The 19,738-nt window shown below is 39.8% G+C and overlaps 1 protein-coding gene across 1 annotated transcript in view; it reads right to left on the bottom strand.

The window, feature by feature from the left end:
* hfm1 (helicase for meiosis 1) overlaps positions 1–19,738 on the bottom strand; it is a 247,480-nt gene that overhangs the window by 76,642 nt on the left and 151,100 nt on the right. The window contains exons 17-18 of the mRNA XM_087990315.1: positions 19,138–19,185; positions 85–165 (exon numbers count right to left, since the gene is read on the bottom strand). Coding sequence (XP_087846441.1) covers positions 85–165; positions 19,138–19,185 — 129 coding nt within the window. The remainder of the gene's footprint in view (positions 1–84; positions 166–19,137; positions 19,186–19,738) is intronic.

Raw genomic sequence — 19,738 nt, 5'->3', positions numbered from 1 at the left:
TATTACAATATCAATAATAAATACTGTTATGATATTTTTCATTAAAACAAAATTTTATTAGAATTTTTGGAATGATATTTTCACCTGTCGGCTTGAAATTGATCTCTTCATCCATTTTTATCAAACCAATAGAAGACAAAGCATGTAAATTCTTCAAGCATAATTCTGTTTTAGAATAAAAACTGTTTTTAATTATACATGATTAATCATTTGTAATATATTACAATTTATCTATTTTATTAGTACATGAATCTTAAGTAAACACTACCAATAAATCTATCTTTGAAATAGAACCCTCAAAAATCCACAGGCTGGCATCAGAAGACCTTGGCAGAGATATTTCCATTTGGAATGCTTATTTGGAATTCAGACAAATGCCACCTGCTCAGTTCCAACCCAAGACTTGTCTTCCACTAATTTCAACAGCTCAAAAGTTTGGGTATAAGTGTGCTCACTGTTCCTGTTATGCATGTGAGAACGCTCCAAAGCAAAACACATATTGATAAAATCAAATTGTAAAGTTATTGTAATTAAAATAACTTCAATGTACAATTTCTGCCCACAATGCTGACTTGTGCTTTAAATTCACCTTTGATGTTATTAATTGTATATCAAAAATTGTGCCACACAAAGGAAAAGTCAGATATTGGACAATAATATTCGAGTGTTCTTACTATAAACTGTATCAAAATAATGTGGATAAAAAAGAGCAGTGTAAATAGCTCATTGTAAATTTGCACTTCTCGTCCATCATCAATGCTACAGCTTGTTGTGATAAAAACATAAGAACATATTAACTCGGAGCAGCAGTAGGCAATTTCGCCACTCATGCCTCCTCCGTCATTTAATATGATCATGGCTAATCCCATCTTGGCCTCAATTCCACTTTCCTGCCTGCTGTTCATTACCTTTCAACCCATTACTAATCAAAAATCTGTCCTTAAACCTCCGTCCTTAAACTTACTCAATGTCCTGGCATCCACTGTACTCTGGGGTACCAAATTACATAGATTAACCAACCTTTGAGAGAAGTAATTTCTTCTCATCTCTGTTTGACCTGTAGTTTCAGATTGCTCTATGAAAGAACATCCTCTCTACATCTACCTTGTCAATTGCCTTTCTCATTTTATATACCTTGTTTCGGTCTCCTCTCATTCTTCTGAACTTCAGACAGTATTGGTCTAAACTGCTCAATCTCTCCCATAAGACAATCCCCTCATTTCTGGAATCAATCTAGCAAACCTCTTCTGACGACTTCCAAGGGAACTACATCCAAAATTATACACAATACTGTAGGTGTGATGTTACAAATGCCTTGCACAGATGCAGCAACAATTCACTACTTTTACACCCTATTCCTTTGTCAATAAATGCCAATATTCCATTTGCTTTTCTTATTACCTGTTGTGCTTGCATACTAGTTTTCAGTGATGCATGCACAAGACACCCTGTTAAGCAAGAAGTTTGGACATTGAGTATAAAGGTCTAAACCAACTTCAAGTTCTCATTTAGCTTTCTTCTAGTGCCAGATCAGGTATGATTTCAGAAACAGGACACATTTACATTGTAGACAAAAAAAACTGAGTCTGTGTTTGGAGAATGAGGTCCAATAGATTCTGGGAAAAAATGTAAGATTTAAAAAGATATTTTGAATCACTGCAATACAATATATATACTATACCCAGGAAAATCCTCATTCTTGCTGTGGAGTTGGACTGAAGTGAAATTGGCTTAAAACTGTGTTATGGGCTAGACCATAACATGGACCAAAATATATTAAGAAGGTAGCCCAGACCCTAACTTCTTCTGACTTTAAAGGTAAATGTGATGTGCTATGTTTCAGATGCCATTTGATTGATCAAACTACTTTATGTTAATTTATTCAAATGCCATAGTTAACAACAAAAGAAAGGGGAACTTGGAATAATAATTGGAAAACTTAACAGAATAATAGATTATTTTACTACTAAACAGTAACCTTTCCAATGTAGTGATATCCCATAACCACACCCTTGGCAAAAAGGCAAATTCAGAAAACAGATTGTCTTATGTGCAACTCTAATTCAGGCGAAAAAAACATTAAAACACGATTCTGTGAGAGAAAGAACTTCAGTTTTCAGCTATAACAAAGAGAGACATGGCAGCTTTTTCACAATCCCAGCAGCTTCTGTTGAACGCTAAAACTACAAGTCCTAGTTCTGTGGGTCGGAGCTTGACCACACCCATGCAGGCTGCTTCTATTGTTCAAAATTTGGGAAAAAAACCCAAGGCATCACAAGCTCTTTACTTTCTTACAGATTGCTTACCACATCTTGTTCAAACTCTCTCTTAAAAGTAACCATGACAAAATAACCTCTTAAAGCCATAGTATTGCCACAACTGATATATGTTGTTCTGTGAATAAAGTTTTCATCACACTTAGCAGCCTCAATTAATGCCAGATGATTTTGAGAATCATAATTCTGAAATGAATATTTAACTTATTTGCGCTTGATCTTCATTTTGCTGGCAGGATAGAAATGAAAAACTAATTCTTAGAAAATTCTGAGCATAATATTCATAGCATGTTAATTAGTTATTATTTAAGACTAAGGATATCCAAGTGTTGGGCACAGAGTGATTAAGTACCACAAGCACTTATAAAGATAAACTTTCCAAAGAAAACAAAAGATAAACATTCCAGGAATTACATTTTAGTTCAATGAGATTTCAGTTACTGTTTTTAGTTTTACAGTTCACGTTTGAGGGCTTTCTTTTGGTTTACTTGCCCGTTCGATTATTGTTTGCACAAGAGTTGAGATGAAATCCTCCAGTTTTATCTTTCTCTGAATCCTGATCAAGCCAGCAATCTATGACTGGTAACATATGTGAAACTGACAGTTCCAAAAGCTGCTCAGTGGTAACATTTAATTTTGTATGGCAATAGGGGAAAGGCTTATTGCAAGGTTTTCAACAGGTCATTCAGGACAGTTTTCGGTTTGCTCAACAGGAGTTCAAAGCAGCCAGTTAGAAACTGAAGATCAGTAAGTGTGAAGAAGGCAGACAGTAGACTCCAAAATTAGGAGTGTTCGGAGTGCTGATTTTCAGCAAGACATGTAGTCTGTGCAGGAAAGATTGATTCAGTCCCAAGAGTAGATGGAACTTAGTCCAGGTTTGTGGAGTTATTAAGTGGGTAGGTGCTGCAGTCAGGTCTTAGGAAATGTTCTGGAAGTTGTAGGGGCTCACAAGAAACTGTGTGCCACTAACGGGTTAGTATAGTTCAACCATTGCCAGGGTGGGATGGATCTTGAGAATGTTAGTGGCCTTTACTTGACAGTGGGCCTGATAGATGGATTCTATAGATGGGAGGTTGGCCTTTGCGATTGTCAGGGCCGAGTTCACCACTGTCTGTAACCACCTCTGATCTTGAATGGTACAATTGCCATACCAGGTAGTTATACATCTAGACAGAATGCTCTCGATGGCGCATCTCTAAAAGTTGGCAAGGGTATTTGCCGTCATGCCAAATTTTGTCAGCTGCCTGAAGAAGATGTTGTTGGGCCTTTGTAACTAGGGCGTCCACACAAGGAGTCCATGCCTCACTCAGAGTCAGCTCTCAGAGTATTGGTACGTTTGGCACTCCTCTTTTTATATGTCAGTCAGGGCTCCCTGCTTGTATCAGATTAACAGCCCCAATTAGGAAACTCGCATTCTCTAAAGTCCAGCTGGTTGACCATGGTATGATCACTACATTCCACCACCTTCTCAGTCCAACGACATAGGCTGGTCCTTTATCTTGGAGAGCCTCCTGGGGCATTTTAGCATCAAGTCAGAATCTTCTGACTTGGCATCTGATATGGGCAGTATGTAACACACAGGAGTTTGCCTCTTGTGCAAGGAACACCTTGGTAGAATTTCATACTCTTCTTCCAGTGGCAAAGGTGTTGAGGCAGCTACATCCTTGTGCCCATCTCAGATTCTGACGACTAGCATGAGAGGGGGTGCAGAGGAGGTTTACTAGGTTGATTCCGGAGTTGTGAGGTTGGCTTATGAGAACAGACTGAGTAGGCTGTGATTATATTCATTGGAATTTTGAAGAATGAGGGGGGATCTTATAGAAACATAAAATTATGAAGGGAATAGATAAGATAGATGTAGAGAGGATTTTCCACTGGCAGGTGAAACGAGGACAAGAGGGAACAGCATAAAAATTAGGGAGAGAAAATTTAGGACTGAATTGAGAAGGAAATTCTTCACCCAAAAGGCTGTGAATCTATGGAACTCCCTGCTCAGCGAAGTAGTTGACTCTACTTCAGGAAATGGTTTTAAAGCTAAGATAGATTTATTTGTACAATGAAGGAATTAAGAGTTATGGTGAGAGGGTGAGTAAGTGGAGCTGAGACCATGAAAAGATCAGTCATGATCTTACTGAATGGCGGAGCTGGCTCGAAGGACTAAATGCTCCAAGTTCTTATGTATATTTGTGACTCATCAACTCTTGATGAGGAGGGTGAACCCATGGGTTCCAGCAGCCTTTCCAAGGGGTAGGGCACATTTTGCTCCTGTATTGTTTGTGAGTTTGCAGTCTTCATGTGACCCACGTGCTTATTCAGGACTGCCGCACCTACCCGAACTTTTTACGTCACTGGTCCTGACCTCACATCTACAATGACTAAGAACTTTGAACTCATGAAAGGACATGCACAGTCAAAATGCAACTGGGTCCAAGGCTTACTCATTTATTCCCATGGATGTGAGGGAGCTGTTAGTGGTAATTTCTGTCCATGTTGGCGCTCTTGGCACTACCCACCAATACAGCTATGTCTGCATCCAGGCCTGGCTGACACACATAACTACTCCACAACATTTTGGAGACCCTTGTATGGCCCTGGTGGAATTCAGAGTCTAGATTAGAGCGGTGCTGGAAAAGCACAACCGGTCAGGCAGCATCCGAGGAGCAAGAAAATTGACATTTCAGGCAAAAGCCCTTCATTTGATACTGCCTGACCTGCTGTGCTTTCCCAGCACATCTCTAATCTAGACTCTGATCTCCAGCATCTGCAGTCCTCACTTTTGCCTGGTGGAATTCAGACAGTATTTGATGGCGACCTTTGCCCAGGACAATCACTCTTGCTCCCAGTATCAATACGTCGAGCTTTACCGTGAGCTGGTCTCTCTGGGTCCAAACAGGTTTCAATTCTCGTCGTGATGGCCCTTTCATTTCTCGATCACAACCGGTTGTTTCAGTTTTGAATGACTGGAGCTTTCTGCGTCCAAAGTCTGATATCGTTAGCTATGACTGGAAGCATGTCCAGAAAATTAAATTTGCCAAGCTGGTGTGTTTTTCTGCAGATATTTCATCACCTCGTTAGGTGACATTGTTAGTGCATCTTCAATAAAGTGTTGATGGTCTGTCCAGCCTAGTATTTCTGTGTCCCTGTTTTATGTACTTCTGGTTCTGTGTCTGAATCGTTCGGATTTGGGGTCTAGTTCAAAATGTTTTGTTATGGACCAGGCCAGGCCCCCTCAAAACGTTTCAATAAAGTAGCCCAGATGCTAACTTTGCTATTTGTTTTAACCAGATGTAAAGTGGATATTGCAGGAGTTATGCAGCTGGCCCAATCACTTCTCTTGAAACAAAATTGGTGTGGACATGTTGGGCTAAAGGGCCTGTTTCCACACTGTCGGGAATCCAATCAAATATAATCTAAAACAGAAGTTATTTATAAGATTATCAAATGAATCACAAACAAAAGAGAACAGAATATAGAATAACAACCTATCCAAAAACCCAACAGATTATCCCAACTTAATGATGCTGTTCCAAATAATTGCAACAATTCCCATCAACACCCCTTGGCAAAAAAGGTAAAATCAAACACAGGGTCTCACAGGAGAAATGCTAGAGAGAGGAAGCATCAGGGAGGACCTGCTTCGTTGGATCTAGCAGCTTCCCAACTGACTGCTTGCCAAAACCAAGCCAAACCAGAGAAAAGCTGAGACACGAGAACTGGCCCACTCCCCTTTCATTGTACGAATGCTTTTTTAAACTTGAAAACCTTTTTCCTGAGGCAGTATCTATTAGCTGTAATCAAATTGGCCCTAAAACGCTTCAAATCTAGACCCCCTGGAGTCTCTGTGTTTACGACTCCTCTGGAAAAAAAACATTACCTTGTTAAAGGAGCAGCATTATCACACCTCCCACCTTAAAAAACATGAACCATCAATATCCAAAATAGCTCCATTTTAAAACCCCTTAATCTTAAATTGTTAATACACTACAACATCCATACACATTACATTGACAATAATCATGCAAACATGCACTACTACATTTTGTATCAGTATATTTTACCCCGCCATCAATTACCTCCATTTCTCATTCAACAATGCATCAGTAATCATGTTTTCCTGTCCTGCCATATGCACAATTTTCAAATTGAATAGCTGTATGAACATGCTCCATTGAAAGTCTGACATTTTTATCATTAAATTTCTCCACAAATTTCCACAAGCATATATGATTGTCTCAGACACATTACTGGTAAAATAAACACTGAAATGTTGTAAAGCCAACATCAAGTTCAAAGTCTCCTTCTCAACTGTCGGATATTTCTGCTGATGAATGTTCAATTTCCTGGAGAAATACCCAATAGATCTATTTACTCATTGTCTTCTGGTAAGAGCACAGCACCGACACCCACATCACTCGCATTGATAGTCACTTTGACTGGCTTTGTGTAATTAGGCATGGCTAATACTAGGGCAGGGGTTAACACAGCTTTCAGACTGTCAAACACCTTCTGACAGTTCACTCTCCACTGAAACTTCTTGCCTTTCTTTTGCGATTCAGTGAGTGAAGCAGACACACTATATAATTTGGTATGAATTTTCAATAAGATCCCAGGAATCATAATACTGTTTTTTTTAATGAGACACTCCCCGATTACTTTTGTTTTTGCATTCCGAGGGACCATTTATCCATGTCCAATTATATGGCCAAGGAAGATGAATTTGGCTTTGTCAAATTCACTTTTAGCCAGGTTTATCACCAAGCCTGCCTCCTGAAGTCGATCAAACAATTCTGATAAATGTTGCAAATATTCCTTCCATGTGTAACTAAGAATCACCACGTCATCAATACAAACTACACAATTTGGTAATCCGGCAATGACGTTATTGATAAGTCTCTTAAAAGTGGCTGGCGCATCTTTCATACCAAATGCCATGACTTTAAACTGATACAGTCCATTTGGAGTTACGAAAGCTGAAATTGTCCTTCACTCTTTTGGACAAAGGTACCTGCCAGTGACCTCTGAACAAGTCCAACTTAGGTACTTGTGCCATCTTTGCAACACAGTCTTCCAAATGCGGAATCAGATATGCAATGTCTTTGTAACTGTATTGATTTTGCAATAGTCCACACATAACTATTGGGTACCATCTGGTTTTGGCACCATTACTATGGTTGAGCTCCAGTCACTGTAACCTACTTCAATTCTATCATCTGGGAGCATGTGTTCAATCTCCTTTTGACCTGTGCCAACTTTAGAGGGTTATGCCATTAAGGATGTTGCTTAATCAGAACAGCATCGCCTATATCTACATCTTGCATAATTAGATTAGTACTTCCCAGCTTATTTCCACATATCTCCCCATGTGATAGTAATAACTCTTTCAGGTCATTTAAATTTTCCTTTGAAAGGTGGCTCAATAACTTATCCCAATTTTTGACAACTTCCTCATTGTCAAATTTAATTTGAGGAATGTCCAAATCAAAATCCTCTAAACTTGATTCTTCTCTCTGTGTTGCAACCAATAACACAGTCTACTTGGCCTTCCTTCCCTGTCAAAATATCTTTTGAGTATATTCACAGGACACACTCTGCGAGATTTCTTTCTGTCTGCAGTCTTTATCAAATAGTTCACCTCAATTTCCTTTCGACTTGATAAGGTCCACTAAACCTTGCTTTCAAAGGTTCACCAATCATTGGAAGTAACACTAACATTTTATAGCAAAACTAACATTTGATAGCAAAATTGTAAGTTTTTGATTTCTTGTCGGTTTCCTGTTTCATTGTATGCCGTGATACTTTTAAATGCCGTCTAGCCAACTCCCCTGCTCTATTTAATTGTTCCCTAAAATTTGACACATAGTCCAAATATGCAATTAGCAGTCCTCTCACTTCTTGCTCAAAAACTAATTCAAATGGACTGAATTTGGTTGATTCATTTGGTGCATCTCTGATCGCAAAAAGTACAAACAGAATTCCCTTAACCCAATCATCTGGATAGTCTTAACCATAAATCCTCAACCTGGTCTTTAATGTCTGGTGCCACTTTTTGAGCATTCCCTCTGACTCTGGATAGTACGCAGTAGATTTGAATTGTGTTTTTCTTTAGATGTCCATAACTTCCTTGAATAATTTCAATTTAAATGTGACCCTTCATCTGATTGTATCTCTGTGGGTAGTCTGTATCGAGTGAAAAATTTGAGTAATTCTTTTACAATCCTAGTAGCTGTTATGCTGCGTAATGGAACGGCCTCTGGAAATCTAGAGGACACATCCATTATTGTTAAAAAATACTGATTCCCACTTTTTGTTTTGGGTAGGGGTCCTATGCAATCAATTAAGACTCTTGTAAAAGGTTCCTCAACTGCGGGAATAGGTATTAAAGGTGCGAGTTTTATTGCAGTCTGTGGTTTTCCATAGGTCTGGCAAAATTCAACTACATCCTTGTGACACTTGCACACACACGTGTAAGTCTATGGGGTGAATTTGCATTTGAGAATACATTCTATTTTGCTAAAAAGCTCACAACCTGCAGGCAGTCAATGCAGGCGGTCAATCCATATAACATTTTAAACATTTCTACTTTGGAAATAGAACCAGTCTGACTCAAGATTGGGATGTAGACAGACTCTAACCTCACACCTTTAATACACTGTCACCTTTTTAAAAAGAAAACCTTAAGTTACTTCCAGAATGTGATGTAAAAGAAGTCCCGGGATTTACATATTAATGAACCGAAATCTGCAGTCCGTTCTAAAAGATGAAATACTTAACAGCAATCTCAGTTGGTTCAATATATCATTTCAGCTGTATCATTTTGCTGTAAATTCTATGTCTTATGATCCTGCTTGACAGCTACCAGATGAAAGAGCATCGCTCCAAAAGATAGTGCATCCATATAAACCTGTTGGACCTGGTGTTCTGTGATTTTTAACTTTGTCCAACAGTCCAACACTGGCATCTCCACATCCTGAATATATTTAAACAGTTTCTGACCAGGCCTTTGGCTACCATGGGTTTGATCATCCTCACTAAGTTTATCTTCAGCCTTCATTTCCATCCTTTTAAGCCGACTTTCCTGTTTAAGTGCTAATTTCTGAAGTTCAAACTCCCTCTCTTTCTTCCTTTTCTCTCAACTGTCTCTTTTGTCTCTCTTTTTCTTTTTGTTTGCTACATCAATTTGTTCTTTTCCCCTTTCCTCTGCTCTTAATCATAATTCAAACCATTTCATTTCTGTTGCCCTTTCCTTATCTTTTGCCTCAAGTTGTTTCATTTTCAATTGAACTTTAGCCATCTCTAAAGATTCTGATGGCATTTCTCACAAATTTAAATGTTGAGCTATTGCTGTAATTATCTCTCCTTCTCTTATGGAAGGAGGCAGCCACAAACCCCAGCTTGTCTGCTAATTCCAGCAGCTTTGCCTTATTCACCGTTGGTAAAACTCCCAAAGTTACTACTTCCCTCCCCCGAAAACTCTTGGTGACTGAAAGAGCCATTGCTATCCCAAGCATTGTTTAAACCTACCAAAATTAACACCCAGAACAAAAGACACTAACACCTGCCACTCACAGCCTTTGAGTCCAACAACCCTAATCCCAATTTAGAACTATAGAACAAATCCTGGACAAGCCCCCAATCTGTTATGGACCAGGCCAGACCCCTCAAATGTTTTAAGAAAGTAGCTAGGATGCTAACTTTGCTAGTTGTTTTAATCAGGTATAAAGTAAATATTCCAGGAGTGGTGCAGCTGGCCCAACCGCTTAGTTTTAAACAAAACAAAATTTATTTGCAAGATTACTGAATGAAACACAAACAAGAGAGGACCAAATATAGAATAACTTAACTTATCCAAAAACCCAACAGATTATCCCAACTTAATGATGCTGTTCCAAACACGTGCAACAATCCCCATAAACACCCCTTGGAAAAAAAGGTAAAATCAAACAATCAAACATAGAGTTTTACAGAAGAGATGTCAAAAAGAGGGAAAATCAGCATGGATTTGCTTCTTTGGGTCCAGCAGCTTCACAACTGACTGTTTGCTAAAACCAAACCAAACCAGAGTAAAGCTGAGCTAGGAAAACTGGCCACTTCCTTTTCATTGTACAATTGGTTATTTTTCTAAAACTTGAAAGTCTTTTTCTTGAGGCAGTATGTGTCAGCTATAATCAAACTGGCCCTAAAACCCTTCAAACTTAGACCTCCTGGAGTCTCTGTGTTTATGATCCCTCTTAAAAAAAGGACAACTTAACCTTGTTAAAGGAGCATCATCAACACTGTTTTTTGATTCAGTTACAGTTGGAGTACCGGGCTTCAAGGAATTTTCTTAAGTGTCCCTATTTTGTCTGTGATGGAATGGTTACATTGTCCCATTTGAATTTGTATTCTTTGTTATCTGTGTGGTTAGAAATGAGGGAGTACCGGTTACATCTGGCAGTGGCAAGCTGGTGTTCATGCACTCGCACAGTAAGGGTATCTTGTAGATAACGTTTGTCCTGTTGGATGTGGGTGTTGGGTCTTTAACCTTTGTGAGATGCTGGTGAAAGGTGTTCACTGGTTTGTGGGGTCACTAAGATTCCGAGGGGTCTGAGTAGTTGGGTAATCATTTCTAATATGTCTTTGATGTACAGCATGGTGACTATCGTGTCTGGTTGTGTGGTGTTTTCTCCTTTAGGTTTGTTACCTAAGTATCGGATGATAGTCCTCTTGGGGTACCCATTTCATTTAAATCCCTTGAATAGGTGTTTTTATTCTGCATTCTGGAATTCTGGGTTGCTGCGGTGTGTTCTTGCCCATCTCAATAATGTTTTAATGCAGCTTCACTTGTGGGTGCTGGGGTGGTTGCTCTTGTAGTTCAGTTTCATCAGAATCCCCTGCAGGAGATCCAAGGTGGCGGCAACCCAGCAAGTCTGAGTTGTAGTGCTCTGTCCAAGACTCAGGCAAAGTGGGCTGCCCGCCTCCACCACACCTGCCAAACCATTCAAGTACAGTTACTCAATACAGTTAGTCATTTTGCATCAAACTTGAGTAGTTTGGTGCTTTGTTAAAATGACTAAGGGAAAGAATGCCCGCAGCTTGCAGCAGGCAGGAACCCCTCCCCCATCCTCCCCAGCTGCAGCAGAGGTGTCCGCAGCCGCCCCGGGGGACTTACCTACGGTGGCGAGCCTTGTTGCTGTAATTACCAAGCTGGAAGAGAAGTTCGACGTCTTCACAGAGGAGTCCAGAAGCAGGTGGGAATCGCTCTCGGTCGTGCTGCAAAAGCACTACCGAGATATTGAAAAAAATCGAACATCGAGTTGGAGGGGTGTAGCTAAAGGCCTGCGACCTCTGAGGCTGCTGCAGAATCGACCATGGGTCGGGTCCAGACTCTCGCCTTAGAAGATCACATCGATGACCTCGAGAATCGGGGTTGTCGAAAAAATACTCGTTTGCTAGGCCTTCCCGAACGGGAAGAGGAAGGCCAGCTTGCAGAGCTTTTGGAGCAGTGGCTCCCTCAGATGTTGAAGCTGGAGGCTGGATCAGGCCAGGTGCAGGTAGAATGGGCCCACCGGGTTGCAATACGCAGGCCCGGGTCGGACCAGCGTTCCCGCCCGGTCCTGTTCCGGCTTCAGTGTTACAGAGAGAAGCAAATGGTCCTGGAAGCCTCCAGAACCCTCAGGAAAGATCCCCAGGCCATGACATATAAGGGATCTGGGATTATGCTGTTTCAGGATTTTTCCCCAGCTTTGGTCCGCAAGAGGAGGGCATTTGATGAAATGAAGAAGCGTCTAAGGGACTTAAACATTCAGTAATTCTTGCATTACCCAGTGACACTGCATTTTAACCATGAAGGATCCGTCTATAACTTCGGATCGCCTGAGAAGGCCAAGGAATTTTGGACTCTCTTAAATAGATTGTAAGAATTAATCCGAGTGGTTAATGATGCTGTTCTGTCCCCCCTCCCCCGGTTTACCCTTCTTTTTTTTCCCTTATTTCCTTTACTGTTTAATATCATCTCTGGAGGGTAGGGAGGGGGGCTTATTTGTTCTCCACTATGCAATTTCCTTTTTTTATATAGGCCAGGCGGTTTCGTTGATTCAGGTGAGGGGGGTTGTTTGCTTTGTCCTACCTTATTTCTTTCTTTTAGAATAGGGTTTTTTCCTATTTTTTATTTTTGTGTTATTACACTTACTTATTATCTGTTCAGGCTGTAACTTTATAATTTATACATGGTAGTATCGTTACTAAATGTATCTAGTTGTTGGTATGGGTGGGGGGCTAGGGTACTCATGGTTAACTTTAGCTTTATAGTACACTTGAATTTTTCTATTTTATTATGGGGTGCCTGGGTCGAGGGTGGGGCACTGTTTGGGAGAGGATACGATGGGTTTTCAGATAGGAAGTGATGACCCCTGGAAGGAAGGGGGAAAATCTCCTTTTAAATATGTTTTTTTTTAATTTAGATAGTTTTTTACTATATTGCGTGAGTGTATTAAAGAATCTCTATTTTTATGAATTTTCTATGGTCTATGCCTGGGGTGTTTTGGATGGGGTTCTTCCTCCCAGGGGGTCTTGGACATGCCTGGACGATTATGGTTAGTCATTCGATTAAATGATGCACCTGGAATGTCAAGGGGAGTAATTCGCCAAACAAAAGGAAGAAAATACGATCAAACCTCAAAAAAGAAAGGGTTGATATAGCTCTCTTACAGGAGACACATTTACAGGATAAAGAACACTTGAAATTGTAACAGGGTGATTTGATCAGGCCTCCTTTTCATCCTTCAGTTCAAAAAGTAGGGGATTAGTTATTCTCATTCGGAAGAATCTCCCTTTCAAAATCTTAAGTCAGATAAAAGATGAATCTGAACAGTATATACTGATTAAAGCCTTTATAAATGGAGAGGAATATGGAATCTTGAATCTTTATTGTCCCCCGGCACATCATTTCAAATTTATAATGGAAGCATTCTCCAAACTGATGGCTCTCGGGGCTCGTTACACAATTATAGGAGGAGATTTTAATTGCATTATGGGCCCGGAGACAGACAGGATACGCAAGAATACTGCAGGTACATCCCCCAGATCCAGGCAATTGGCGGATTTGAATAAAGACCTCGGATTAGTAGATGTGCGGAGGTCCCTCCACCTGCAAGGCAGAGCTTTCTCTTTTTATTCTAATCCACATAAGTGTCACACTAGAATTGATATGTTTTTTGCCCTCTCGACCTTTTCGAATTCCATATTATCCGCAAAATAGGTAATATAATAATTTCTGATCATGCTGCAGTGTATATGGAAGTCAAGACTAGGAACAATGAGACGGCCCCCTGACATTGGCATATGGACTCTTTCTTAATGAAGGATAGTAAATTCGTAAAATATTTCTCTCAAGAATTCAAAACTTTTTTGGAAATTAATTCAGGTACGGCTAGTAACCCGTCGATGATGTGGGAGACCATTAACGCTTATGCGTGGGGTCTGATCATTTCATTCTCGGCGACACAGAAAAAACAAAAGGGAGAACAACAACATCTACTCGAGGCTCGCTTAAAGGCAGCTGAGACAGCGTACGTTAATAGGCCCTCTGTTGCTAAATTACAAATGATTATGGCCCTTAGGACAGCCATGAATACCACGCTTACCCAAACGGCAAAGAGGGAAATATTATTTGCAAAGCAAAGATTATATGAATATGGCGATAAGCCTGGTAGATACCTAACGTTTCTCGCAATGAAAAAAAAGGCCCCTCAAGCTATCATGTCGATCAGGGAAAGTGCTGGTACTCTTACTCATGATCATAAAAGGATCAACACAATCTTCAGAAAGTTTTACTTTGATTTGTATAAATCGCAGGATTGTGAAGATAGAGCTGGGAAGATGCAGTCCTTTTTTAAAAGCCTGGCCTTTTCGGACTTAACCCTGGAGCAGGTGTCGGTCCTGAATGCTCCCCTAACAACCCAGGAAGTACTTGACACAATCAGGCAGCTTCAGAGTGGTAAAACACCTGGTCCAGATGGATTTCAGGTTGAATTATACAAAGAGTTTACAGGAGTATTAGCTGGTCCACTTATGGACATGTACAACTACTCATATAGTCAGGGCTGCCTCCTGCCTTCGTTGAGAGAAGTGAATATTTCTCTCATTCTCAAAAAAGGAAAGGACCAGAGGATTGCGCATCATACAGACCAATATCTTTGCTAAATGTAGATTTTTAAATTCTTTCTAAAACATGAGCATTGAGACTGGAGAGGGTATTGCCATATATCATAAAAGAGGACCAGGCGGGGTTTATCAAGGGCCGTAGATCATGTAATCATATTAGAAAGGTTTTGAATGTGATTCAAGTCTGTCATCAGGAAAGAATACCGGGAATAGTAGTCTCGTTGGATGCAGAGAAGGCATTTGACAGAGTTGAATGGTCATACCTGTTCTATACACTGGAAAGGTTTGGCGTTGGAGAAGTATTTGCTAAATGGGTCTCAACATTGTATAATGACCCCAAAGCAGCCGTGATCACCAATGGTTTAGACTCAGATAGCTTCAGTGTAGGTAGGGGCTGCCGTCAGGGATGTCCTCTCTCAACGTTACTATTCATGCTAATAATTGAGCCACTAGTTCTAATATAACGGCCCCGAGGGTTGGCATGGATAAACATAAAATTACCCTTTATATAGATGATGTTCTCCTTTTTCTTAGTAATCCTTTGATGTCCGTGCCTCGCCTGATCCAAGTTATTAATTTATTTAGTGCATTCTCAGGTTACAAAATTAATTCCTCAAAATCGGAGGCCATGCCGATGGGTGGCCTCGCTAGTATGTCCCACTTATTGGACGGATCTCATTTTCCCTTTCGGTGGTCTCCAGAGGGTTTTTTATATTTAGGTATTTTTATCACCCCAGTATTCGGTCAGCTGTACAAGGTCAATTTTGTGCATCTACTGGAAAGGATAAGGCAGGACCTTCAACGATGGGGGGATCTTCCAATTTCTTGGCGAGGTAGAATAGCTCTAATTAAAATGAATGTCTTGCCCTGGCTCTTATACCCTATGAGAATGCTCCCAGTGATGCTGCTGAGGCCAGCACTTTACAAATTATATGGTTGGCTTGGTTCTTTCATCTGGAATCATAGACGGCCCCTCATTAAGTTAAAGAAGCTACAGCTTCCACAAGCAAGGGGAGCGCTGGATTTTCCAGACTTTAGGAAGTATCAGAGCTGAAAATGTGTTGCTGGAAAAGCGCAGCAGGTCAGGCAGCATCCAAGGAACAGGAGAATCGACGTTTCGGGCATAAGCCCTTCTTCAGGCTTATGCTCGAAACGTTGATTCTCCTGTTCCTTGGATGCTGCCTGACTTGCTGCGCTTTTCCAGCAACACATTTTCAGCTCTGATCTCCAGCATCTGCAGCCCTCACTTTCTCCTTTAGGAAGTATCAACTGAGTTCTCTACTAAGCTACATAGCCAATTGGATCTCGTCTGACCTGCAATCAATCTGGCTGGACATCGAGGCTTCTCAAGCAAAGTGTCCTTTTATTAATCTCTTATTTTTAGATAATATGAAAGTCATTATGGACTTGTAAAAACCCTATAGTATTAAACACAATTAAAGCCTGGAAGATAATGCGGCAAAACAAGGGTAATTCACATAAAACCTCCCCTTATACTCCTATAGTGGGGGCATGGGGTTTTCAACCGGGGCTCACAGATGCCACATTTAAATCCTGGAGGTCCAGGGGTATCTCCTGTTTAGGGGATCTGTTTGATGAGGGGGTCATGATATCTTGAACAGCTGCACCAGAAATTTGGACTACCTAATGGAGATCTCTTTCGATACTTCCAAATCCGAGATTACATACAGAAGAAGACTACTACGTTATTAGATAGCCTTTATAAATCAGATAGGGAACGAAGAGTATTGTGGCCAGTGGGTTTACCCTCGGTCAGCACTCTCTATCATTTATTACATAATGAAGTTTCGGAATGCATGGAACGTTTGCTTAGAACATGGGATCAGGAATTGGGGTTGGAAATATCCACAGAAATGTGGGACAACATCTGGGAAAATGCCAGAAAAATCTCCATCTGTAATAGACCCAAGCCATTCAGTTAAAGATACTCCATAGGACTCATATAGCACCGGAACGATTGGCAAAATTTAGGGCAGGAGCATCTCCAATGTGTCCCAAATGTAAAATAGAGGTGGGCACTCTCACACACTGCTTATGGACATGCCATAAGATCCACAAATACTGGGTCAGAGTAGCAAATGCTTTGACAGAAATCTTGGGAGCAGAAATTAAGAGTAGATCCAGTATCTCTTCTCCTGGGTTTTTCGAGCATGCCATCCCTGGATGTGCATGGGAGGAAATTATTTTCCATTCTCTCCTTTTGTGCAAGGAAAAATATCTTAGTAAACTGGATAGCTGAGGGCCCTCCAGGACTTTCAAATTGGTGTAGGTTGGTTATGGAATGTATTCCTCTTGACTTCCTTACAAATATGGTGCACTAAAAAACTGAATTATTCTATAAAATATGGCAGTCCTTTCTGAATTATACAGATACAGATATTTCAGCCATTTTGTCAAGGGCTTTCATCTAGTTGCGGTAACGGTTCTGGCTGGTCCGGGGGCCCTTGGGGGAGGAATCCCGTGTAAATATGGGTTTTATTATGACTTGATGTTAATTTGTTCCGAGCATGTACTTTCCTATTTAATTACTATGTTATCCTTTTTTCTCTTTTGAGTAATGTAAGATATTTTATTATACGCTCTGGTTGATTATAGGTTAGATCAGTAGTTAGTTGAGTTTTGTTTTCTCCTTTTTTTAATCTCTTCTTTTTGTCTGTTTTGGTTATTATATATTTAATATTTAATTATATATTAATGTTTGTATTTGTGTGTATTATTTTGTAAGTTTGTAAAAACATGTTAAATTTTCAATAAAATATCTATTAAAAAGAAATCCCCTGCAATTCATATGCTCCACTTGCCGATCTTCCATTGATAAAGCCAGTCGTGACACCTGTTTGAAATCCAGTTGAGCTTCAGCTAATTGGCGTTTTTGCACAGTTACATCATTAATCCCACATATCAAACAGCGTTTAAGCATCTCATTAATGGTTAAACCGAAGTCACCGGCTTCTGCCAGTTGTCTTAAGTACGTCAAAAATCCCGATATGGATTCCCCTGGTTCTTGAACTGCCAAGGAAAAACTATAGGTTCTCAGAATTAGAGGAGGCTTGGGGTCACAATATTCTGTACTATGTCTACCAATTCTTGAAAGGTTTTAGTATCTGGTGCCTCAGGGAAACATTGCAGCTCCACAGGCTGTCAAAAAATTACTCATTGGTTTTTGACTGCCATAACGTCATTTGCCCAGAAAAGACAATGCATTCTTTCCACATACTGGTTACAGTCCTCGACAGCAGGGTTGAATGAGTCAAGCTTTCCAAACAAAGGCATGATATAAGATATGCTCACCGCAACTCAAAGTTGATTGCTGTGAGTGAGTTTCTGCAGGAATGTGCTTTACTCATTGCCACTAATATAACTCCACAGAAGCCAGTATCCTGCCACCAAGTAACCATTTATTTATACATGATCAGTCCTTGACCGTAGCACTGCTTCATCCAGAGTCAGCTCTCAGAATGTTGGTATCTCTGACATTGCCCTTTTCATCTGTCAGCCAGGGCTCCTTGATTGTACCAGACTAACAGCCCCAATCAGGGAACTCATATTCTGTGAGGTCCAGCTGGATGACCTCATTATAATCACTACACCATGCTTGCCACATATTAACTCTGGATATTAAGAATAAGTTGTACTTGTATTGCGGATTATATCACCGTTCCAACTTATACAATAAAATATTGCTATTTGTCCAAAAATGTGGAATCTTGTGGGTTTACCCTTCCATTAAATCTGCTGCATCTCACCTTTTGTCAACATCTAAAAATAAGTTATAGGTTGCCAAGCTGACCATAACATAAACTTGGCAATCTGGTCCAGGATCATATCAGAATATAAAGAGCGACTTCAGGGACACTATGTCTTGATTAATCAGGACTAAGGCAGATTTAATGTTGCAGTTTACAATAGGTCGAGTATTAAATAAAAGATTGTGTTTGGTTCAGGAATTCTCAGAGGACTTTGGAGTTTTCCAATATATATTTCTGGTGCACACAATGCTTGCTGAAAACCAAACCAATGTTTTTTCTTGATGGAAAAAACAAATGTTGGTGTGTACTTAAGCCTCCTGCTCGGTGCCAGGAAATGACACAGTCAGCTATTGTGATATATAAGAAAGGACTTGCATTTATATACTTGCCTTCATGACCTCAGGATGTCCCAAAGCATTTCACAGCCATTGAAATAACTTCAAATTATAGTCATTATTAGAGGGGAGGAAGCACAGTTTCCTCACTACTGCACTGAAGTGTCAACCAGGTTAGAGATTCAAATTTCTGGAATGGGACTTGAATCCATAACCTGACTTAGTGATGATTGCTTCTATTGAGCCAAGCCTGTTATCAACAAACCATATCAAAATCACTTTCAATCATTTTAGAAAAAACCTCACTTGCATAAAAATGGGCTAACTTTCATTTCTATCAAATAATTAAGTGAGCACACCCTATTGCATTAAATAATAGAATTGCCGAAAACACCAGGATACATTTCTTGATTGGTTAAGGAACTACAGGTCTATGGATAGAACTCTGACTGAAATGCAAAGCAAAATTGGACAGATGTAACTGGCAGCTGATCCAATATCATCAGGTGTGTATTCTTAAGTTGGAAGTGATGTTTGTTTCACACACCTAAAATTGATAAACAGCTTTTTATTATACTTTTCAATAGGAAAGAAAGGATTAAATGTAATCTGTACCTTGTAACTTGGCTTCAATTCCAGCTCTACCTTGTCCAGTAGAAAAACCTCAGAAAAACATATAATTGTTATTTTTGAAATCATTACATTCTTTGTTCATATCTATTCCATAAGAATAAGGATCATAGTCATAAGCAATAGCAGTAGGATGTTCAGTTTGTATTAAAATTAATAACTATTAGACTATATGTAAAATCTACTGGGATTAATATTGGTCAGTTAACTGAAGCCAGGCATCACTGATCCTTAGAGTCACCAGACAAGGAAAACATCCTATCTATCTTAACAAAAATAATTTAACACCTTCTGTAAATGTGCATCCTTAACTGTGAATATGGTTATATTAATCTCCCCAACTCCACTGTATAAAAAAAACCACCACTAGATCAGAGTGCAAAAAAAAGTCGTATTTAATGAGTCAACAAATAAGAGGTAGAATTTATATATTTGTGAAGTTTTGTGCTCATCACAGTCAGAGTCATTTGTACAGCAATATGGAATACTTTTGCTTATTTTGTACCTCCTATCAAAAGTCCTCGATCCAGTATACCAGCATGATGAGAAGATTCCTGCTGACAGTCATAAAATAGACCAATTGAAA

Source organism: Chiloscyllium plagiosum, unplaced genomic scaffold (assembly GCF_037043375.1).
Source record: "Chiloscyllium plagiosum isolate Xiang-an unplaced genomic scaffold, Cpla_swu_hap1 HiC_scaffold_9, whole genome shotgun sequence".
NCBI classification, from domain to species: Eukaryota; Metazoa; Chordata; class Chondrichthyes; order Orectolobiformes; family Hemiscylliidae; genus Chiloscyllium; species Chiloscyllium plagiosum.
This window is presented reverse-complemented; position numbering and strand designations above follow the sequence as displayed.